Source organism: Orcinus orca, chromosome 4, assembly GCF_937001465.1.
Source record: "Orcinus orca chromosome 4, mOrcOrc1.1, whole genome shotgun sequence".
NCBI classification, from domain to species: domain Eukaryota; kingdom Metazoa; phylum Chordata; class Mammalia; order Artiodactyla; family Delphinidae; genus Orcinus; species Orcinus orca.
In genome coordinates, this window is record NC_064562.1 from 46,846,027 (window position 1) to 46,871,190 (window position 25,164).

The 25,164-nt window shown below is 40.1% G+C and overlaps 2 protein-coding genes across 9 annotated transcripts in view; one reads left to right on the forward strand and one right to left on the reverse strand.

The window, feature by feature from the left end:
• FRAS1 (Fraser extracellular matrix complex subunit 1) overlaps positions 1-25,164 on the reverse strand; it is a 552,940-nt gene that overhangs the window by 390,593 nt on the left and 137,183 nt on the right. The window lies entirely within an intron of this gene.
• On the forward strand, positions 11,813-14,044 carry LOC101284349 (heat shock cognate 71 kDa protein-like). The gene has a single exon (XM_012536882.3). It carries the CDS (start codon positions 11,883-11,885, stop codon positions 13,833-13,835), a length of 1,953 nt encoding a protein of 650 aa, XP_012392336.3. The 5' UTR covers positions 11,813-11,882; the 3' UTR covers positions 13,836-14,044.

Here is a 25,164-nt window from a genome sequence, read left to right on the forward strand (position 1 = left end):
TGAATCAATGTCATAAAGAAAACTGCTTTACAGAATATGAAAAGGGAAGAACTATGAAATGTAAAGCAGATTCAAGAAATAATGAGAAATCTATTAAATTATTGCATGTTCTCTTCTCAAGATAACCAAAAGGCAAAAGATACTTTGAAGGACACTGTGAAAGAATTTCTTGCATTGCTTAGAAATCCCTAGTCCTAGGGAACTAAGGAAAGCATCTCTCTATCAGCTGTTCTTCAGATCTCTTGATGCTCCTTATTAGAAAAGAATTGCAGCTGAATGCTTTTTCTTTTAAGCCTGCATTACACCTAGAAGAATGTGTATTTTTAAGAAAATGTCTTACTCTTCCCATGCAGGTAGGTAATAACACAATTTGAGAAACTGTGCATTATCTTTTGTACTCAGGACAAGCCCGTGATCTTCATCTTCCATTAGCCCTACCTTGAGTGCAAAGAAAATGAAATTCCCTACCAAAATAGCAGGTTTCATTACCCTGAAGCACATTGCCTTCCTCAAATAACACCTTTTGCAGAAGGTGGGGCAGATGACTTTTCACCAGATATTTTTTAAACCATTAGCTACAAGAACAAAAGTGAGAGTCCTCTGAGTGCAGGAATTTTGTCTGTTCTGTTCACTGCTGTATCCCAAAGACCTAGAATCTGACTGGCTCATAGTAGGTGCTCAACAAACATTTCTGAATGAAGCATGCTATTTCAGTGTGGGGAAATGGGAGCTTTTCATCCATAATGAAACTTCAAGCTGTGAGAAAAGTGTTAAAAAGAAAGTTCCACAAAAGTTGGCTCTCTGATCAACATGTATTTCATTTTTGAAATCCCAAATAATTATAGTATGATTCAATGTTTGTGAGCATTGTGTTTCTTTGGTTAGAAAAATGGATTAATCCGAAAACCAACTACCTTGTTCATAGCGGTGAACAGTTTCAAAGCACTACACACTCCAGGTGGTTTGGAGCACGCTCTTCCCCCACGGACTCAGTGCCAACCCACAGAAAGCCCTGAGCAATCAAACTCAGTACATACTACAAGGCTGGCCTTGGCCTCTGGCATAGGACTATAAAATACAAAGGAAATAAAAATGCTCTAAGCCGTGGGTGTCCCCCAGATAAACAGTGTTTAAAAGGCTTCACCAAGCAATCTGTTAGTTATACGCAAACATCCTTTCTGCATTCCCAGCATAAATCACTTCCCCAGTGGGCTCAGTTTCAGGGTCCGAGTTAATCATTTGGCTGCAGTAAACACTGAAAGCAATCAATCTCGCAGGCTTTGGAATTTGTGTAAAGACTTGCTGCCCTTATAAGCTAGTTTCTGCTGTCTGCATATTTCTAACTTTTTCTTTAGTAGCTAAAAGTTAACCGAAATGATATATCCGATCTTCTACCAACAGGCTGCCCTTCGATCCAGCAAACATCCAGCAGGCTCTTTGGAGACAAAGAGACGATGTTTCCTCTTTGAAATTAAACGAAAAGTAGACACCTTCGTGGTGTCTAAATACTATGTAAAGGCAAAGAAAGATAAACTCATAACATCTTGGATGAAATGAGATGCTATCCAGTCCACTGTTTTTCTGTCTGTGTCCTGGGAAGATGCCAGGCTGTGGGAATTGATGGCAGTGTTGGGGGCTTGGGGTTGGGAAGACCAACCAGATCCCCAACCCAACAAAAACCTGGCAGCTCCACTTTTACCTCTTTTATATCCTGGGACTTGTAAAAGGGATTTCATTTGAAAAATAGGTTCCCTTTCTAAAAGAAGTTTGAAAACTACTTGTCTTGTCCAAAGCTGAGCACTCCTGCTTGAAGGCAGCTAAAACTGACATTTCAGGTTCCTCTGGGAGTCTGCAGGCTCTTCCCGAGATGGGCTTTACAAGCTCTGAGACTATCCTCCTGCCTGGGAAAAACTCGTGAAGCTGCTGGAATCGGCCCCTGTGCTAACTTGACTTGAAAAGGGAGTGAGCTGCATTACTGACCTTGAAAATTCTGACAGCACAGTACCTTGATTTTCTGCTTCATTATGTCCAATCTGAGGATTTGCTGCTGATGTACCCAACTTCCCACTCACTTTTCCACGTTCCACTGAACCTTGGAGCCACCACTGCAGCTCTGACTTTGGCAAACACAAGAACACACACCACTACCTCAAACACCAAGCGGTGAGAGAGAGGTGCAGAGGGTGACAGCTAACGTCTTCCCAGGCTGCCACCAGCTTGCTTTCTCGGGGTTGGAAAATTGAGCCCCCTCCAGAGGACACAAGCCTTAAGCATGAGATTGACTAAGTGCCGGTCTTGAGGTATGTTGTCTGAGGAAGAGTGGAAAGGATATGAGAAAACCAATAAAAAATGGAGCATCCCTAACATGCAGAACTACGTAGCCATTAAAAGAAAGAAGTCGCCACATACAGTGATGCAAAAAGATGTCTAAAACAATGGGTGTGTTCCTATGGAAAATGTCTAGGAGACCCAAGAATCAACAGATGGTGATTCCTATAAAGAGTGAGACTTGAGGGGGTCTGCAGTACACTATATAACCCTCTTGTTCTGTTTAAATTTTTAACTATGGGTATGTATTGACCTCATAATAATTTTTTAATACTTAATATACTGTCTAATATAGAAGACTGAGAAAAGCGAACTCCTCGGAAACAGAATTTAAGGAGAAGGAAGCCATAGTGAAAACCCAAAGCTTGGTATTCAAAAGCCAACTGCTTATTTGCTGCCAAGGATGCTCAGGCCCTCAGGTCAATTAACCAAAACAGGGCACTCGCTGTGGGCCGTTCACTCCATGGGCACTGCCCCAGCTCCACCATTTCCAGGATCATGCTGTTCCCAGACACTGCCTCCTCAAAGAATTTCGGGGGAAGTCGAAATACAAAAGGCCAACAGAATTCCAAATCTGGAGCTTTATTCAACATGGAAAGGAACGACAACATTGAAATGACTCCCCGAAGAAAGTGTGTGAATTACATTCTTTGAGAGTTTAAAAGAAGACTATTTCTCCAGTCCACATTTCAAACGAAAAAGGAGTACTCAAAGGAGGGTTGGCCCCTTCTGCTGCCAATCACGAAAATGCCTCATTTTCATTGGATGAAACGCAAGTCACGTGGATTTTACGGGCGCCTGTATTCCTACAGGTGCTACCAGAAACACTGTGTGTTCACAGTCAGTATAATTTGTAACAATCAACTCTACTAGGAAAAGAAGTATGGATCTCCTTAAAGATGAAATCAAAAGAGGCTGAGTATCAGTCAAGTTACTGAGCGTCAGTGACTGTGGTCCCCAAATAAGCAGTGTTGGTCACCAGAATTCTTAACACAGGGGAACTTGATGCCTTAGATACATTTTGATATAAATAAATAAGAACACAAATACATAGTTAATAGCTGTGTAGTCTATGAAAATTAGAGTGTTAATTTAGAAACTCAAGAAGGCTTACCAATACTCAATCCATTGATTAATTTTTTTTTAATTCTTAACATGATTTCAACAAACTTGTTAAGAAAGCTTTTGAGTTTCCATCTTTTGTATTCTAGGTTGAGACTGACGAGAAAGTATTTAAGGCGTTCAAGTATAGTTTTATGTTGAGTTATTTTATTATACAATGCTGTTCTAGCTGAAATTTAAACAAAGTCCTGGCTATTTCCCTCGGCTTCACTAGTTCATAGCCGTGCGGTCTTAGACAAGTAACAGCCTCTTGAGCTTAATTTCTTCATCAATAAAATTAAAAATTTTAGTCAGGTGGTCACTAAGCTGCTTTCCAGCTCTAAAAGTCGATGATTCCAGGAGTCTCCACTAGTGGCTTACTCACCAGTGCGGCGAGGGGGAGTCATTTCTCTACTCTTCTAAACTAGCAAACCATTAACCCCAAATAACTCTTCATTTCTAGAGAAGCTGTTCACGTGTTTTATAGAAGAGAAGGTCTTGGAATTCAGAGTGAGGTAATGACAACTTCATCACATACCATGCCAGATGAATTAGCTGATTTTAATTTTTATTTCCAACGTCATCTCCACACAACGTGTCACGAATATTCTCACAATGAACAATTAGATTTAAGTTCAATTTTCCAGAAAGCCCCAACACAGGAAAGCACCATGAAGATCGGGTTACCAAACAGCATAGCAGGCAAATTCTGCAAACAATGCTCAGCTTTCCTCAGACACAGGCTCACCATGCAATCTAGTACCCAGTATCCCTAACACCTTAATAATAAAACTTACCCAAAACACGTACATATGGCCAAGAGTGGCTCACACTACCCTGTCTAATACCATCCTCGGAGCAACTCTTATCCGAATTTCAAACACAAGGGAAATGAAGTCAAGAGACGACATTCTATTAAATATCGCATAGGTAGGAAGAGGCAGAACTGGAGTGTGAGCTCGCGATCTTTGACATTCTCCACTCTCCTTACAATCGTCTACTTGCCATTAATTGACTCCCTCCTCAGAGCCAGGAATCAGGCCTTTTACAGGTGTTACCACATTTAAGCCAACATGTAATGAGTGGTATTGTTCTGTCCATTTTACAGATGGGGAAATTGAGGTTCAAAGAGGATCCATGACTTCCCTCTAGAAATAAGAGCAAAGCTGGAAGGAAAGCCAAGTCTAACTGATTCCAAGCCTTTGGGATTTACCATTGTGGAGTATGGCCTCCCTACCAGGAGCTCGGTTCCCTGACTGTTGATTCACTCTATGTGCAAAATTACTTTGTCAACTCTCAATACATTTCTTTCTTTAAAATGGAGGTCAGATTTTTACAAGGCTGTAAACTCTTCGAGCTGACCAAAAAAATCATACCTTCTTCACCTTTTGGTCTAAAGGACCCAAAACAGCGCCACACAATAGCAGCCAATTAATCTGTGCTGAAATACTTGACTAACAATGAAAACAGGCCTGCACCACTTTAAGCCCTAAATCACAATCTTTTACTAAAATGTTGCCCTGCTTTGGGAATTGAAAGAAACGAGTGAGGGAAGGAATGAATAAAATATTTTGTGGGGCCCAAATTTTAGTTGGTGATTAGCTGAAACTTATTTGAAGGACAGAATAAAGCAAAATGGAAAAAGAAATACTTTCATTCTCCTCTCCATTCATTTCTAAAGAAATCGAATCCCTATTCGATCAGGCAGAGCCAAATCATGAAATTTAATTCTGGTTAAAAGGTGAAAAATGATCTTAGGAATTGGTTTGTAATAAATGTTTGCCGTATCGAGCCAAAGACCAGCAATGTCTTGCTTGGCAAATATCACTGTTCTTATTCTCTGGATGAAGGTCCACCTAGACCACACATCACCAGAGGCCCTAGGAAGAAAACTCAAGCCCTGACTCAGTCCTGGTTTTACTCCCTGTGGGAATCTATGGCACGAGGATCAGGGGTACTCCCTCAGCATAACCACAACCAGTCCTTTCTCCCTCCTCTTCCTTCCTTTCCGCTCCTTTCTTATCTTGCCCCCTTGTGTGTCAAGTACTTTAGAAAGGTGACCTGCAGAAATAAAAATCACTGTGCTAAGACTTCCAGTGAAATGCAGTAGATAGAATAAGTGTTCACCTCCACCTTTTCCTAAAGAGCTGCTAAAATGAAAGAAAAGAGATAAAGGTATACAAGTCCATGTCCAAGGGAAGAGGAGGCAATAACAGCAGATGATGGAGATCACAATTTTTAAAGACAAAAAGCAGACAGACGAATAGTGACGGACATTTCAGATTTCTCAGCTTTAAGTGCCTTTAAGGGGTAACCCACATCGCAGAACTCTGAAAAGGCTGCAAATGAGAGCTATCAGCTAGCTCTGACCACCCCTGCAGCCCTGGTGGAAGAATGAAGATTTAACTTGTGAAGAGGCTGAACCAGAAATGCTCTGAACCAGGGACTACCAAACACAGCTGAGTGAAACATCTGACGGAAAGGGGAGAGATAAATACTCAATGGGGAGACCACCAGCTCCCCACTCCTAGACATGCTCAATTCCAGGCTCCTTTTGCAGAAAGATCTGAAATCAAACGACAGAGAGAAAGGGAGAAGGGGAAGGGGTTGGGGGAGAAAGAAGGGTGAGGAGGAGACGGGGAAGAGAGGGAGGAAAGGAGGGAGAGGAAGGGGAGGACAGGAGGGGAGGGGGAAGAGAAGAGGGGGAGTGAGAAGGGGGGACAGGGAGGAGGAGAATGGGAAGGAATTGCTTCAAAATATTCACTCCAGGGGAATGTGAAGGGGCAGCAAGGTAGCAGCTATGGATAAATTAAATTAACTACAACTTAGTAATTGTTGAAGCTAGATGATGGGCACACTGGGGTTCACTCTCCTATTCTCACTACTTTTTTTAATGTACTTTTCCCTAATGAAAAAGGTTTTCAAAAATAATAATGGGAGCATGGGAAGGGAAAGGATGAAGTGCTACAGAATATGAAGAAGAAGGATGCATGGGATATGTATGTACATGAGAACTACATTCTAATCTATGGAAATCAATAGATATCATCTATACCTTAAAAAACATCAAGAAATGGCAGTATAACCATGATATTTTGCAATGTGTAAGAACACGCCTGAAGAAACAGCTGAAAGTACTAAAAGCAGCTGCTTCTGGAAGGTGAGGGAACTTGTGTAGGGGAGGGCTGTTTTTCACTACAAGTCTTGTTTTACTATTTGTATTTTAAGACTGTGCACATTATTACTTTGATTAAAAAAAAGAACATAGCAATTAGAAATAGTTGTGCTACAGTGTTTGGATCCTGAGTGCATTTTAAAAATATCTTTTAATGCAGTTCTTTAATGTAGCTTTTTCAGCAAGAAAAATATAAAAATCTTTGTAAACTTTAAAGTACTTTATAAACTGAAGTTGTTGAGCTCCTTGAGGCTGCTGACTTCCAAAACAGACCTGCACACAGCCACGGTGTGACTTCCAGGCTTCTAACAGCTCAGTAAGTTCTCTAATCCTCCCTTCAGCCCATTGCACCCACCTCAGGATGGTTCCCCCAAGCAAGTGACTTTGAGATATCTGTGTGAACATAATAAAAAATAATTATAAAATAATAATAATATTAACAATGGAAATAAACGTAGAGAATAAAAAACAGCTATGCTTTCACCTCTTTTGTCTTATCTATGGCTCCTGGCCCCTGAACACCCTTAACTCCAACCACTGTCCCTTCCGTGAGCTGTCCACCCGGAGTAAGGCCCATTGCAAAGTTCTCTCACTTCAGTGCCCACAACTGTCATCCTTTTGGAAACTCTGACTCAGCACTTGCAGAATAGGTTAAGATAATTAGGTGAAATTTATTTCAAAAGATTATGCCTAATTTGGAGGCAGTATTGGTAATGGATACTCTTATACACTGTTGATGTTGATGAGATTATAACTTGGCACAATCTTTCTGGAAGGTAATTGAACAATAAATACAGGAAGCCTTAAAAATGACTTTTTTCTCTCTCAGCAATTTCACTTTCAGGTATTTATCCAAAGGAAATAATCAGTGATTTGCACAAAAATTTAGTTACAAGAATGTTTATCATAGCCCTGTTTGTAACAGTAAAAATAGTGCAAACAATCTGTGTCCAAACACTGGCAACTATACACCTGAGTAAATTAGGTCATGTGGTCATTAAAATAATTCAATAGAAAGATACTTCATGACATGGAAAAATAGTCATCACACAGTACTAAGTGGATAAGAAGATTATAAAACAGAATACACATTATCACATTTTTGTAAATATATGTGAATCTACAAGGAAAGAAATGACCTTCAGAGAATATATATCAAAAGCAACTGTTATCTGGGATTTGAAATTTTTCCGATAAATCTCCTTTTCGCATACGTATATTTTGTTCAGTGAACATATATCACTTTATAATGAAAAAAAGGTTAAAAGTTATTTCTTGGGCTTCCCTGGTGGCGCAGTGGTTGAGAGTCCGCCTGCCGATGCAGGGGACACGGGTTCGTGCCCTGGTCCGGGAAGATCCCACATGCCGCGGAGCGGCTGGGCCCGTGAGCCGTGGCCGCTAAGCCTGCGCGTCCGGAGCCTGTGCTCCGCAACGGGAGAGGCCACAACAGTGAGAGGCCTGCGTACCACAAAAAAAAAAAAAAAAAGTTATTTCTTTTTAAAGCTGATTAAGCAAAGAATGTACAGAGGGCTATAAAAGTACTGGTCTTTTTTAACGTTATATACATAAGTTAATTTTAAAAAATAAGAAGAAAAAGGGAAAAAAAGGTAATGGTCAACCCAAAAGTCGAATTTGGAATGTATTTGTTAGCCCAAACAATAATTCTCCGAAGTCAAGGAATACAGTCTCATCAGAGGTTTATCAATTTTTCTAATCTTTCCAAAAACAAGTTTTGACATTTGCTCATTCACTTTATTGTAATAATGTAATAATGCTTCTATTTCATTAATACCTATTCCTATATTCATTCTTTTCTTCCTCTTTCTTTAGGTTTCATTTATTAGTCTTTTCTCCAACTTCTTGAGATTTTTTAGCCTTTCTTTTTAAGTTTTTAGATATATTTTTAAGGTTTCAAATTTCTCTTTTTTCAATGCTTTAGCTGTACTCTACAGTATTTTTATCATTCTGTTCAAAATGTTTTTTAATTTCTCTTATGATTTCTTTGACCTATTAGTTACAGAAATATTGACATTTTCCAAAATATTTGGGAATTTTCTAAGTAGTTTTTATTAGCAATTTCTAGCTTTATTTCTCAGTGTTCAGAAACGTACTTTTCAGATTTTAATTTTTTGAAATTAAGACATGCTCTATGCCTGGTACATGTTCATTTTTGACAAAGGTACAATGTTCACTCGAAAGAAATGTATATTTTGCAGTTGTGTGTGTACTGTTGTATATACTGTATATCAGTTAGGTCAGGTTGATTAATTTGTTCAAATATTATATATCCTCTGATTTTTTTTGTCCACTTATCTATCAATTATTGGGAAAGGCATATTAAAATCTCCCCTTGTCATTATGGGTTTGTCTGTGTCTCCTTGTAATTCTGTCAATTTTTCCTTTACATATTTTGAAGCCATGCTATTAGGTATATACACATTTAAAAGTAGTACAGATTCCTGGTAGATTGACCTGTTTATCATTGTGAAATGCTGAGTAATTCTTCTTGCATTAAGATATCATAGCTATACTGACTATCTTTTCTTTAGTGTTTGCATGGTATTTCATTTTCCAAACTTTTTCTTTCAATGTTTCTGAATCTTTATATTTAAGATGTGTTTCTTGTAAGCACCATATACTTAGGCTTTGTTTATTTGTTTTTCCAGTCTGATAATCTTTTGATGAGAGGCTTTAATATTTTATATTTAATGGAATTAAATATATATTTATGTTTAAATCTTCCATCTTACTATTTGCTTTATATTTGTTCCTCTTTCTCTTCTTGCCTTATTTTGGTTTTATCAAGAATTTTTTATTATTCTATGTCCCACCTTAATTTGCTTGTTAGTTATGCATTCCTTAACTTTGTTTTTAATTGATACTCTAGAAATTATAACATGCATCCCTGACCTATTAAAATCTAGTTTAAATTAGCATTTTTACTACTTCCTAGATCATGCAAGGACCTTAGAATGTTTTTTTCAATCATTTAGATTAACTCCTATATTTACCATTTTTCTTGTTCTTCATTCCTTCCTGTATCCCTGAGCTTCCCTCTGGCATAATTTTTCTACTGCTTAAATAACATTCTTTAGTATTTTGTTTAGTGTAGATCCGCTAACAATAAATTCTCAGTTTTTGTTTGTCTCAAGATGTCTTTTTTCACCTTTGAGTTTGAAGGCCATTTTTGCTAGGTATAGAATTCTACATTGGCAGTTGTTTTTCTTCACGACTTTGAAAATATCTTTTCCTTGTTTTCTGGCATTCATGATTTCCACTGGAAAATCATCTTAGTATCTTGTTTCTCCTTTCAAAGTAATGTATCTTTATTCTCTGGCTAATTTTGTGATTTTCTCTTTGTGTTGGTTCTCAGTATTTATACTAAGTTTTCTCTTTGTCTTTATCCTGCGTAGGGTTCAAAGTGCTTGTTTGATACCTCTCATTTACTCTTCAAATGTTGCTTTCCCATTCCATCTCTCCCCTCCTTCAGGGACACCAATTACACAATGCTGTACTTTTCACCAGATCTTATTGGTCTCTTACACTGTTTACTGTATTTTACTTTCTTCTTCCTCTGTGTTTCAGACCAAATATTTTCTTCTGCTCTATCTTTTAGTTTACTACTTCACTCTTCAACTGTGTCAAATCTGTTAAAGCCATTCACTGTGTTCTTAATATCAGTTGTTTTATTTTGTTAATTATATACTTTTTTTGGTTCTTTTCCTTAGCTTCCAGTTATCTACTGAAATTCTCACTCTTATCTTTTAATTCCTTGAACATATTAATCATTGTTGTAAAGACTATGAAAATTCCATTATATGAGACCCTAGTAGGCCTGTTTCTATCATCTTTTTTTCTTTTTTAATTTTGAGTTACATCTTTTCTTCTCATGTACCTGGCTATTATTTCTGCTTGAGTAGAGAACAATGTGTGTGTGTGTGTGTGTATATTTTTTTAAGTAGTATTTTTTAAAGTACTAGAGATTATTGGAGGCTCTAGATGATGCTATCTTCCTCCAGACAGGAATAATTTCACTTTTGGCAGGCAGCTAGTCTAAGAGTACCAATAATTCTTAAACCATCTTAATCCAGCCAGAGATTGACCTGATTCACAGCTCAGCTTCAGTCTTTGTGGGACTGGTCTATTTTCTGCTTATTCACGCTTCTAGGATTCAATCCCTCAAGTTCTCAAATGAAAGTCTGAGGTATTTACTGGCCTTGCTCCCAGGTAGGCCCTAATCCCAATTTGGTCCTCCATCAGCCCCATGATTGTATTAAAAGCTGTACTCAGTTTCGAAACCTATCAACCACTGTTTTTTGGACACTTCCTCACCTGTATCTTGGTCCTATGATTTACTATCTTAATAGCTCTCCTAATGCTTTTAATCAAAAGTTTTCTCATATTTTATACATATTTTCCAGTTGTTTTCAGTGGGAGACTGGTTCAAAATAACAGTCCACCATTGTCAAAAGAGAACTCACCTAACAAGGTTTTAAAGTTAAATCCCAAATAAATGTTGTTTTTCTTTATTCATAACCAACTTCAAATCAGCCATGGACCATGCTCAGTTAAATACAGGTGAAAAGGATAGTTTATGCACTCTAAAGGTAATAAGCCAACTATCAGCATCCATGAGAGCAAAATTTCTTTTTAAAAAAGCAAAAAGAGGGCTTCCCTGGTGGCGCAGTGGTTGAGGGTCCGCCTGCCGATGCAGGGGACGCGGGTTCGTGACCTGGTCTGGGAGGATCCCACATGCCACGGAGCGGCTGGGCCCGTGCGTCCGGAGCCTGTGCTCCGCAATGGAAGAGGCCACAGCAGTGAGAGGCCCGCGTACCAAAAAAAAAAAAAAAAGCAAAAAGAATCTCTCAGCATCATTGCATGTTTTATCTGTGGCTCTGACTTGTCACCTTTCTAAAAGTCATTTCCTCTTTCAAAAAGAAAAAAGAAAGTCCAAATATCATTTTTTTCTTGCAAGTAGTTTATGTCATTACAAAATTTGAGACCTGTAGATGACTTTAAAGGTCTTCTAGCTCAACAGTAACATTTTACAAACTAGAAAACTGAGGCTCAGAGAGGTGAAGTAATTTGCTCATGGTCATACGAGTTCCTAAAACAGCTAGGAAACTAATCCAGTTCACAATGAGGGCATCTTGCACTAGACATTTAAAATGAAAAAAGCACAACTTCAAAAAAAATTTTATGGCTCGTTGAACGCGGCGGCAGCTTTGTAGGTAGCTGTATTGTCCTCCAGTGGACCCGGGCCTGCGCTCCAGCAACCATGTCTAAGGGACCTGCAGTTGGCATTGATCTTGGCACCACCTATTCTTGTGTGGGTGTCTTCCAGCACGGAAAGGTGGAAATAATTGCCAATGATCAGGGGAACCGAACTACCCCAAGCTATGTCGCCTTTACTGATACCGAACGATTGATCGGTGATGCTGCAAAGAACCAAGTTGCGATGAATCCCACCAACACGGTTTTTGATGCCAAACGCCTCATTGGACGAAGATTTGATGATGCTGTTGTCCAGTCTGATATGAAGCATTGGCCTTTCATGGTGGTGAATGATGCAGGCAGGCCTAAGGTTCAAGTAGAATACAAGGGAGAGACAAAAAGTTTTTATCCAGAGGAGGTGTCATCCATGGTTTTGACAAAGATGAAGGAAATAGCAGAAGCCTATCTTGGGAAGACTGTTACCAATGCTGTTGTCACAGTACCCGCTTACTTTAATGATTCTCAGCGTCAGGCTACCAAAGATGCTGGAACTATTGCTGGGCTCAATGTACTTAGAATTATCAATGAGCCAACTGCTGCTGCTATTGCCTATGGCTTAGACAAAAAGGTTGGAGCAGAAAGAAATGTGCTGATCTTTGATTTAGGTGGTGGCACTTTTGATGTGTCAATCCTCACTATTGAGGATGGAATCTTTGAGGTCAAATCTACAGCTGGAGATACCCACTTAGGTGGAGAAGACTTTGACAACCGGATGGTCAACCATTTTATTGCAGAATTCAAGCGCAAGCACAAGAAGGACATCAGTGAGAACAAGAGGGCTGTCCGTCGCCTTCGTACTACTTGTGAGCGTGCTAAGCGCACTCTCTCTTCCAGCACCCAGGCCAGTATTGAGATTGATTCCCTCTATGAAGGAATCGACTTCTATACCTCAATTACCCGTGCCCGATTTGAAGAACTGAATGCTGACTTGTTCCGTGGCACACTAGACCCTGTGGAGAAAGCCCTTCGGGATGCCAAGCTAGACAAGTCTCAGATCCATGATATTGTCCTGGTGGGTGGTTCAACCCGCATCCCCAAGATTCAGAAACTTCTACAAGACTTTTTCAACGGGAAAGAACTGAATAAGAGCATCAACCCTGATGAGGCTGTTGCTTATGGTGCAGCTGTCCAGGCAGCCATTTTATCTGGAGACAAATCTGAAAATGTTCAAGACTTGCTGCTGTTGGATGTCACTCCTCTTTCCCTTGGAATTGAAACTGCTGGTGGAGTCATGACTGTCCTCATCAAGCGCAACACCACCATTCCCACCAAGCAGACGCAGACCTTCACAAACTACTCGGACAACCAGCCCGGTGTACTCATTCAGGTTTATGAAGGTGAGCGTGCCATGACCAAGGATAACAACCTGCTTGGCAAGTTTGAACTCACAGGCATACCTCCTGCTCCCCGTGGTGTTCCTCAGATTGAAGTCACTTTTGATATTGATGCCAATGGCATCCTCAATGTCTCTGCTGTGGATAAGAGCACAGGAAAAGAGAACAAGATTACCATCACTAATGACAAGGGCCGTTTGAGCAAGGAAGACATTGAACGCATGGTTCAGGAAGCAGAGAAGTATAAAGCTGAAGATGAGAAGCAGCGGGATAAGGTGTCTTCAAAGAATTCTCTTGAATCCTATGCTTTCAACATGAAAGCTACTGTTGAGGATGAGAAACTTCAAGGCAAGATTAATGATGAGGACAAACAGAAGATTCTTGATAAGTGTAATGAAATAATCAACTGGCTTGATAAGAACCAGACTGCAGAGAAGGAAGAATTTGAACATCAGCAGAAGGAGCTGGAAAAAGTCTGCAACCCCATCATTACCAAGCTGTACCAGAGCGCAGGAGGCATGCCAGGAGGCATGCCAGGAGGAATGCCCGGGGGCTTCCCTGGTGGTGGAGCTCCTCCGTCTGGTGGTGCCTCCTCTGGGCCCACCATTGAAGAGGTTGATTAAGCCAGCTTAGCATAGGTTTAGCATTATTCCACACAACATTGAAGGACCTAAATTTGTAGCAAATTCCATGGCAGTTTTAAAGTTGAGCTGCTGTAGTAAACTGGGCATTCTTGATACTTGAACATGGAACGTGTGCACAGGGAAAGCAAATAACATTGCACTTTACAAGCACTGTATTGTAAGTGGAAAATGCAATGTCTTAAATAAAACTGTATTTAAAATTGAAAAAAAAAAAAAATTTTATGAAAGAAATAAATAAAATGGAACATAACCAATCACAATGTCTGGACCTAATATGGATCCTTATAAACAAACCAACAACAAAACAGAGACAGTTAGAAATTTGAACATGACTGAATATCTGAAGTTATTAAGGAACAATTAATTATTTTGTTAGATGTGATAATGTTATTTTGGTTATAGTTTTAGAAGAGTCACTATCATTTACACACACATATTAAATATTTATTGATGAAATGATATCATTGGATTTACTTTAAAAAAATACAAGATACGAAGAAGGAGGTGACTGTACAGATTAAATAAATTGGCCAAGAATTGATGGGTGGTGATAATACATAGGTATTCATTACATTATTCTTTTGAATTTGTTTGGAATTTTCCATAATAAACAGTAAAAATAAAATAAAGAAGGAAGTGGAAATTTCTTCTCAGTTACTTTTTTCTAATCAAAAAGTTGCCAGTTGAATGAATTAAATGGGGCTAAAATTCCAACCAGTTATAACAAATATCTCTAGGTAACAAATGGTTTAAGTAACAACTTGTGTAAGCTATAAGGTAAGCGAAAGAGCAAGAGGCAAAAAAATACATTATTTAGTATAATTCAACCTCCTTTTTTATATTTCATCACATAAATACTAATAATATTGCTTCTAAAATGTTTTTATAAATTTCTGCTTAATACAGTTGTAATTGACAAATAAAATTGTAAGATATTTGAAGTGTACATCATGGTGATTTGATATACATATACATTGTGAAAGAATTCTTCCCATCTAGTTAATTAACACATCCATAACCTCACATGTTTATCCTTTTTTTTTTTTTTTTTGGGTGAGAACATTTCAGTTCTACTCTCAGTAAATTTCTATTTTACAATACAGGGTTATCAGCCATAATATTTTTTTAATCTAAAAGAAATTATTTTATTTATGGTAATGCAGCACTCATTGCCTGATGCATTATGAATATTTTATAACCCATACTCTTCCCACTGTGGAATATTAATATTGACTATATTGGGGGTATTTCAGAATCCAAGTAAGACTTACTAGAGAAAAAAGGATAAATTGGTAGAACTAGGAGTTGGAAGGTAAAAAGGAGTACCAAGGTAAAAAAACAATTAATGCTGTCCCACATCTCCAGCAAACTGCTTTTTTATACCTAAAATACCTAAAGAGTCATAACTTGGGGGTGGGGGCAGAGCTCAAATATAAAATAGGAGAAATTTTTCAGAAAATGATTTTATCATACATCCCATCAAATATGCCCTGCTCAATCAGTCATCTGCTAAGTGTTCATTTTTGGCTATTCCCTACATTCTTTCTTTATTCCACTGTATCCCTGCAGTCATCCCTACTCTTCAGCCCATGGGCCCAGTACCTGCCTGCCTCCCCACCTGTATGAGGCTGGCACTGTGCTAACCCCTCTCCAGTGACTGCCTGCAGAAGGCAGCATGTTACTTTGGCAGGAAGGACGACTCACCTCCAAAGAACACGGCAGGACTTTCCCAGGCTAGGCAAGTCTGTGAGCCCCAGGTTGTGAACTCTCAGTGAGCTAGATCATTCTAATTTAAATACACAGATGTACAGACCTGTACATGCACATGCAAGCACACACACACACACACACACACACACACACACACACACACACACAGTAGTTGCTTACAAATCATAAATCCCAGGGACCAGAAAGTACAGAGATCCTCAGTATTCAATGTTTACTTATTTAAGACTAAGGAAGATCAAACATTTTTAAATTTATTAACTACAGTTCAATAGCAACTTAGTATCAGTTGATATTTATCAAATGCTTCCTCTGTTATAAGGTAGCTGCTGAGCTCAGTTCATGATCTCACCTTATCTCATGCACATTCATTTTCTCATGCACATATTCATCTCATTTAATTCTCATAACAACCCCAGGAGATAGGTACTAAAAATATCCCCCCATTTTCTAGCAAGAGAAACTGAGACTCAGAGAGATTAAGTCACTTGTCCAGGAATACACAGTGGTAAGTGACAGAGAATTATTATACAATAGTAGTGATCTTTTTATCAAGGCTGAAAAACCAATCTGATTATGAACACAGGCAGCAAGAGCAAGAGTTAAAAGAAATTGCATACTCCTGCAGATATATTCCTCTGCACACATCTCGGATGAATGTCTGGGCTTATCTGTAATACTGCTGATCCCTGAGTTACTTTCCCCGACCTCTTGACTACATCCTGACCAGATACTGGCATGGAGCCCTCCAGAAACAAAACAATTCAGTTCCTGGCCCTGGAGCTAACGTGCTCTCTATGGCCATCCTTACTTTTCTTAGCTAAGCTCCACATTTGTATAAAATAAAAAATATAGACCAGGGTGGTGCTTATTAGATGCAATACACACGATCGCTACTCAAAATGACAGCAGCTGAGGGCTAAGTGATGAGCAGTTTGGCACCAATGCAACTGGAAGTGAGGCTCTCTGCAGGTCAGGGACTGGAGGCAGATGTAGCCCTCAGCCTGAGACCACCTGCAGAAGGAAGGCAAGCGCCTGGTTGGCGAGTCCAGGGTTGGAAGGTCTTGCCTTAGATTAAACCAGTGCACACTGCGTGTACACAGCCCCTAATACCAACCAGATCCTACTGGATAATTACTACTACAAAAATACCATTTACCCAGCCTTATCTATGCATCACTGCACTAAGCATTTTATATAATGAACTATAGTGTATAATGTTATTATCATATTTCACAGATAAGAATCTGGAAGCAAAGAGAGCCTTAGTAATGTGCCCAAGATGACATGGAGACAGGATTAGAACCCAGTTCAACCTAACTCCAAAGCACATGCTGTTATTAACCACCACTCACACTGCCACACATGCCCCCAAATCCAGATATGAAGCTCACGTCTCCTTCAGAGAGTGAGTGCAGACACCTGCCAATGCCAAAAGGACACATACCAGATGTAAGGCACTGTCCAGGCAGGCTCAATCCAGTTTCCCCAGACAGGGCTTCAAGGTTCCCTTGCCAATCATCTCCAAGAGAGGATACTGTTATCACAAACAAACATTCTCTCTTCTATTCTTTATGCTTGGAGAGAGATGTATATATTATATATATATATATATAAAATATATATATTATATATAAAATATATAATATATATTATATATATATGCATACAGATACATGTATATAATTAAAGTTATTTTACTTAGCATTTAACAAGTAAGAATTACTGATTTAAATTCCCTGGAACCAGTAGGGCCTACAGAGAGCCTTTGGACATTTTACTGTGGCCATGTAAAGGGGTGGCATTAGACTCTATCATAGGCTTCGCATCTTTTCTTTATCTGAGGAAAGAAAATGAACCAAAGGACTATAAAAGCCATTTAAGTACAGTCCAGCCCTATCTAGAGTCAGGAAAACCACTGCCAGGTAGGTGACAGGAGAGGCTTCTTAGGGCAGGATTTTGAGATGTGACATTATGTCTAGCTCGTGGAGAGTTTCTCTTGCTGGGAAAGGAATGTTTCTTCCAGATGGCACAGTGCCAGTGGCCTCTAGCCGTGTATGTGCTGGTGCCCACCCCTGGGAAGGCCTTCAGCTGGACTGTTCATTCCTCATGGGGTCCCATTCACCCCCAGTACCCTAGCACCTAGCATAGTGCCGGCACACAGTATGCATGCAAAAACCAGTTCTTGAACAAAGAATTAAACAAATGGGGTGGGAAGCAGCAACAGACTGAATGTTCGTGTCCTCGCAAAATTCATATGTTGAAACCTAATCCCCAACGTGACGGTATTTGGAAGTGGGGTCTTTGGGAGGTGATTATGTCATGAAGACACAGCCCTCAAGAACAGAACTAGTGCCCTCATAAACGAGGTCCAAGAGACAGCCCTGGCCCCTTGAACCCCGTGAGGACAGTGAGATGTTCATCTCTGAACTAGGAAGCAAGTCTTACCAGACACTGAATCTGTTGGTGCCTTGATCTTGGATTTCCAGCCTCTAGAACTGTGAGAAATAAATTCCTGTTGTTTATAAGTCACCCAGTCTAAGGCGTTCTGTAAGAGTGGCCTGAACAGACTGACAGAAGCCCGCATACGGAAGAGCTATTTAGTGACACCATCCCCCTAGCCCGTCGCTTTCAATGTAACAGCTCCAGGAAGCCCTGTGGGGAATCTCACCATGGCACACACAGAGGGGCAGGGCATCACTGTGGTGCATCAGGTCTCTGTCCCCATAAACTACTACTCCAGCTTAAGAGTTTACTCCCCAGTCATTAGCTGCATGGCCTTCCACAGGTCACATAATGTCTTTGAGCCTCTTCCTCAACCAAGAGCTAATGAGATTAGGTTGGATGCCATCTAGAGTGGCTCCCAACTCTAAATGCTAGACTCTGCTTCCCATAAGATCAGTCTCAGTGCAACACCTCTCCCACCTCAGGTTCCTCCAGCTCTTAGTTAAAAGAACGTACAGTTGTTGATCCTCATTACTCACCAATGCCGTATTTGCAAATTCATCTACTGGCTAAAATTTATTTGTAACCCCCAAATCAATATTTACTATGCTCTCATGGTTGTTCGAGGACATGAAGAGAGCACGGAAAAATGTGACTCAGCTGACATGCACATTCCCAGCTGAAGTCAGATAAGGGGGCTCTCTGCCTTCTTGTTTCAGCTCCCATACTATAAACAAGGGTCCTTTTTTGCAGTCTAGTGCCACCTTTGTCACATTTTTGCACTTTTTGTTGGTGATTTTGCTGCTTAAAATGGCCTCCAAGTGTAGTGCTGACGTACTGTCTGGTGTTCCTAAGTTCAAGAATGTTGTGATGATTCTCACGGAGAAAATACACATGTTAGAAAAGCTTTGTTAAGGCATGAATTACAGCGCTGTTGATCATGAGTTCATTGTTAATAGATCAACAATATATATTAAATAAGGTGTGTCTAAACAAAAACACACATAAAACAAGTTTGTGTATTAATCAGTTGATGAAAATGTTGTGATCAGAGGCTCACAGAAGTCCTACCCTGTATTTCTCCTAGAAGCGATGGTTCAGTCATTGCTAATACAATGTTGGTGGCGACTTTATAGAATATGACTGTTGCAGATAATGAGAATTGGCTGTATACCCTCAGAATGGACTCCCATATACAGTTCTGTAGAAATATAAAAAGCATCCCCTAGAGTTGTTCAGTGCACAACCTGCCCAACCATATGCAGCAGCACTGCCCTTGAGATATGATCTAGTTAGAATGGATATTATTGAAAAAACAAAACGAAATGAAAACTCCTACTCTTAACATACCCAAAATAAAAAACTCTTCCAGAATTAGTCAGTGCTCATGATGAAATGATTGCATATGACCTGGGCTCCTTGACATGGGTATATCCATCTAGGAACCTGAGTGTCTCCTGGAATGCCTTTCCTCCATCCCTCTTAGGCTTACATCGGCATTCTGAATTTTGCAAGAAACAGCCCAAGTGTTTCTAAGCTTCTTCCTCAGATCAGTTTGTAACTGTTGTTAATAACTGCAGACGGTGCCCCCATGAGAAAGTTCTCCACAAATCCACTGCAAAAACACAGGGCAGTAGCAGTAAATAATTCATGCATACACCTGAAACTCCTACTAAGAAGATATACTGGGAGTTTTTGAAAAGAGAGGGAACACAAGAGCAGGAAAAAGGAAAAACAAAAAGAGAAAAATCAGGAAGAAAGAGAAGGAAAGAGACTGAATGAAAGAGAAAGACTGAGTATAATAGCAAGAGTTTTAGAAATAAGTGTCACTTGAGAAAGGCATCAGCAACGTGCAAAATTTGTTTCTATTTGTGAGTGTGGGTCGGGGCTTTTTGGCTTTGTTTTTCTTTTATTATATGGTTTGTTACTGGATGTCTCAAATATACAGTCAACCCAATCACATCACTCATGGCATAACAATTTCATACAATTAAACCCATACAATTAAAGCCAGCATGCAATTGTCCTTTGAGGCTGTCAAAATTAGGATTAAAAAAAAAAGATCACTCTCCTTAGACTCTGAACTCAGACATGAGGGCTCAAATTCCACCCATACCACTAAGCTAAATGGCTGTCAGTACGTGGTTTAACTTTTAAACTTCAGATTCCTCACTGTAACGTGGGGATAATAACAGCATCTACCACATAAATGAAATAATGCGTATAAAAGCACCAATTACCATATCTAGGATAGGGTAAATGTCATTTATTAATATGATACTGGAATTGGTAACTCACATACTGATTTAGGTCACCTGGGGGGCTTCAAATCAGTAGGTAAAACCACAGCATGGAACCCATCTCCCAGAAATCCCTTTGGAGTTATCTATCATGAAAGGAGTGATTCTGACAGGAAAAAGAAGAGAGAACAGCAATTTTCTTGTGAGTTTCTCAGGCTTTCCACTTTTCTTCTCTCATTGCTAAGTAATGGATCAATCCCTTCCCAGAGACCAAAACCAGTCCTACAAGTGATAATGATACGGTTACAGGCACAGCTCTTGGAAACCACAGTGCTATCGCACTGTCATGAAAAGGAGGGACAAGTAACAGGAAAACAAACTTGAGAAAATGGGTAGCAGATGAAGAAAAAAAAACACTAGGGCCAAAGTCTCCACCATGAGCAGCTCAGAAAGGAGAAATAAAGATTTCTGAGACCCAAAGAAAGGACTGCTACTCGTAACGTCTTAAGAGCTCACAACACCTGCCTCCCATTATGGTAAAAGCAGTCTCGTTGGTTATGATCTATAGGAACCTGTCCAACAGCCCTCACTGCATGAACACTTATAATGGAATCTTGACTTTGAAATAATTATTTTGAGGAAAGGAATCATAAAATACATTATTAAAAAAGAAAGAAAGAAAAATACTGGCATCAGAGCATCAGAGAATTCCATGCCCTCCAGAGGCACAGTTCAGGAATCTTCTAGGTCAAGTATTGAAAATGCATATGCAAGACGAACAAGGGAAAGAAAGGAAGTAAGGAAGGAAAGAAAGGAAAGAAGAAAGAAAGAAAAGAAAGAAAAAAAGAAAGAAAGAAAGAAAGAAAGAAAGAAAGAAAGAAAGAAAGAAAGAAAGAAAGAAAGAGAAAGAAAGAAAAGAAGCCAACATAGGGCTAAAGGTCTAAAGACACACTGTGTTTCTGTTGTCATCACTGATAAAATGAGTCACTTAATTTTACTCTCTCTGTTTAGCACATAATGCTCTCATGGGCCTTGAAAGAACGTTTTGGGTCATCTAATCCAACCCTCTAACCTGACTGTGAATCCTCAATATATACCTGTGGTTTTAAGAAAGGTGAGAGAGTTGAGATGGGCTGTAGGAGTTGTCCACAAAAACACACAATGGGTGTGAGATCTCAATTCCACTCCCTCCCACCATCTTGGGCCTCACCAAGATCGTGGTCAACTGACACCTCCTCTGCTGTCAGTCTATCAGCAACCCCACTGTGAACCCTTTATTTTCCTCATCCATGTATCTTCTCACATAACTCCCCACAAGCCACTAACTATGGACCAAACCCCAAATCTGATCTCTCAGGGCTGCTGCACATGATGATACGAACCTCACACACCCCTACAAAACACTCCACTTCACCTCGCAGCTGGACCCTTGAGCAGGTCACTAATCCTTTTATTTGTCCTTGGTCTGCTCCCTTTGTCTGGGTCCAACTCACAAGCTGGAACAGTGAAGGCTGCCTTAAAATTGGGAAAGAGAAGAAGGTTTTGAGGGCTGGGTCCTGCCATGGATTTCTTACCCAGAAAGTCATTTGTGAAATTGCTGAGCCATGGAAAGACGCGGGCTAGAGTTAGGAAGTGGAGATAAAGTTAAAGAGGCAGAGAAGCTGATTATATATCTAGCTGGATGGGTTTAGGTTGACTTATAGATGGAAGTTAGGGATGAGAAGTCAGAAGTCAAGGGGCTAGAGAGAACAAGATGAGATACAAGGCCAGCAAACAGCTCCAAATCTAAACTTGTAAACACAGGACCATCTGGCAGGACCATTCCTTCCGTGCAGACCCCCAGTATCTGCCCTGGCGGAGCCGACCAACCCAGGATCCCTTCCGTTCCACTCAATGGCTGTGCCCCACTTCAACCACTCTTGACAAACCCTTCCTTCTCACACGGAAACCACCGCAAGTGCATCGAGCCACTCTCTTCACACCTACCTCCCACGAATGTATTTCAATCTACTGCCATCCCTTCTTCTCTTTAGCTTCTCAATGGAAGAAACCTTCCTCCTTCTGCCCCAGGCAAAAATCTCTCTTTGTCTGCTCTCTATCACTTTCTGTCTCCTGCATTGCCTGAAGGAATCTATCATTGCTCCAAGCTCCTGTATCTCCAGACACTCTTCCTCTAGTTGTCTCCTTATCTTAGTCCAGAAAAGTACTTATAGCTCTGCAGTACTTAAATTGAGATTGTCATTTGTGCATTCATTCCACAAACATTAGCTATGGGCCCACTAAGAGCATGGCTGGACTGAAAGCTCTGAACACCCAAATTCAGAAAGCAGCTGTTGCTACTGCTTATGTTGCCAGAGATACTTCTTTGTTTTTGTTTTGTCTTATTTTAAGAAGCGGCCCATAATGGGCCACCAAGCGAAGACCTCACTTCTTATATAAACACGGAACTAATTCTCAAATGAAAGAGGAATAGGGCTGTTTTCCCAGCCAAACCTGAAGTAAAAATCAATACCAACTGGCTGTCCCTCCTGACTTCCTACACCCTCTTCAGGGGGGCTCTGGTCTGCACAGGACACTTACTGCTAGGAGACCTGATAAGAAACCACCAAGAAACACAAGCCAGCACTGCAAGGGCACTGGCCTTACAGACCTGAACCATACACAGTAAGAGAGAGCAAAGGAATTTATAGGCTAAGTTTGAGACCACGCTGAAATAGTACAGTACTTTAATAGGCCTGGTTAGTGAGTTCACTTAACAAAACAAACTATCCCCATGGAGATGGTCCCAGGTACCTACTTATCAGCAACTACTTAAATCCACGCCCAAGTTTTTACATAGTCCTTGATTTACTCTAGTTAATGCTGGCAAAATAATTTCACATTTTCCCATTCTTGTAGGATACATGCCTGAATAAGTAATGAATAGTTAACTTTTTTCCTTCCCACTTGAATCTATGCTACTAGTCACTTAATACCACTGGGTTTCCTGGTACCATGCTCAAATGCTCCAATGTTCTTTGCACCACAGTAGATTTCAGCCCTGAAATGCGGCTCAGAGGTAAACACGCCTTCCTAGTGCTAACATATCATCTTCTTCTCCAAGTGGCACAAATTGAGGTGTCAGCTCTGGCTTCTGCCTAAGCTGCTTTTATTATGAAGACTTCACAGAGACATTTTCAACACCATAGTCATTCCTCTCTCCAGACTACATAATTCCTCTATAATCATAAAGATGCAAACACTCTCCTCACTTGATATCAAAAGAAATAGTATAATAACTCTATAGGTGTGGGTGGGGTGGTGGGGGTGGAAGAAAGAAAAATAGTCTGGATGGGGTAGAGGAGCCTCACGGAAAGCTGGGCTGAAAGGTGAAGTCCGCCATAGTTGTGCCTGGCTCAATCAAATAGATCTAGTGGAGAAGGTTTCTATAAATGTAAACCTCGATAGCGAATCCTATGTGATTATATATCAGTCTCAGAATGTTAATACTGAAAAGAATTTATTCCTCTGAAAAACGCTTTCACCCAAGGCACGATGAAAGCACACGAGAATGCAGCACATCTTCAAAAACTTGCATATCTTAAGGAAAAAAATGTAATTTTTACTTCAAGTGTTAATAACACCTGAAAGAAGTCAGAAAGTATCTGAACCAACAACTTGGCTTATTTGGTACGATAGCTTAATGGCAGCAGAAATCATGGCTATTAACAGTAAAGCCTGCAGCAAACTCTCCCCAGAAGCTATGAGCTGCCTGAGGGTAGAGCCGCATCTGTCCCCATATCCTCTGTGCCTGGAGCCAGGGTGGACGCTCAGTAATTGTCTAGGAATGAAGGAGGTTAATGAATGACTGTTCAGTTGAATAGGCTTTTGGAGTTGGTTGAAACTTTCAGTTTCAACTTTTTGAGACAGAAGATAGGAAGTAAAGCTAAGATGTGAACCAAAATGATTCTGATTTGGCTGGACTTGATTAATACCATCACTGCTAGCAGTAAGTAAACAGCACTGAGTTTATAATCAGTGCTACTACAGCTATTAAACGCATAAAATCTAGTCGATATATTCCTATATATACTTCCTATATTCGTGTAACCTACCCTGTAATCTAAGTATACCTGAAGCTTAATGTAATCATTCCAGCTCAGAATTTATTGAGCATCTTTTTTTTTAAAGAATTTTTAAATTTTTTAATTTAATTTAATTATTATTATTATTTTTTTGGCTGCATTGGGTCTTCGTTGCTGTGCACGGGCTTTCTCTAGTTGCAGCGAGCAGGGGCTACTCTTCATTGCGGTGCGCGGGCTTCTCATTGCAGTGGCTTCTCTTGCTGTGGAGCACGGGCTCTAGGAGTGTGGGCTTCAGTAGTTGTAGCACACAGCCTCAGTAGTTGTGGCACACAGGCTCTAGGGCATGCAGGCTTCCGTTGTTGTGGCGCACGGGCTTAGTTGCTCCGCGGCATGTGGGATCTTCCCGGACCAGGGCTTGAACCCGGGTCCCCTGCCTTGGCAGGCAGATTCTTAACCACTGCACCACCAGGGAAGTCCTATTGAGCATCTTGTATGTGCCAGACGCTATGCTAGAAACGAGGTATATAAAATTGGAAAAAATTGGTCACTGTCAATAAGGAGCTAAAAAGTCTGGAAGGGGTGACCGAAATATAAACAAAAACAAAAAGCAAGCCAAAAAAAAAAAAAGCATTACATACAATAATAGAAGTAGGTACAAGGGAGAGAAGTAGAGCAAGGAGGGCTTAATGCTATATTTAGGGGCGAGGGAAAGCAGCATAAAGAGAACATCTGGGCAGAGTTTTGTTTGAAAGGGCAATTGGAGTTGCCAGTCAGATAACGTATGGAAGAGCAGGCCAGGGATCCAGTAAGGGAGCCCCATGGGCAGACACA

Excerpts from the sequence above, each read along its gene's own strand:
- LOC101284349 (XM_012536882.3), top strand. The coding sequence starts at position 11,883 with ATGTCTAAGGGACCTGCAGTTGGCATTGATCTTGGCACCACCTATTCT.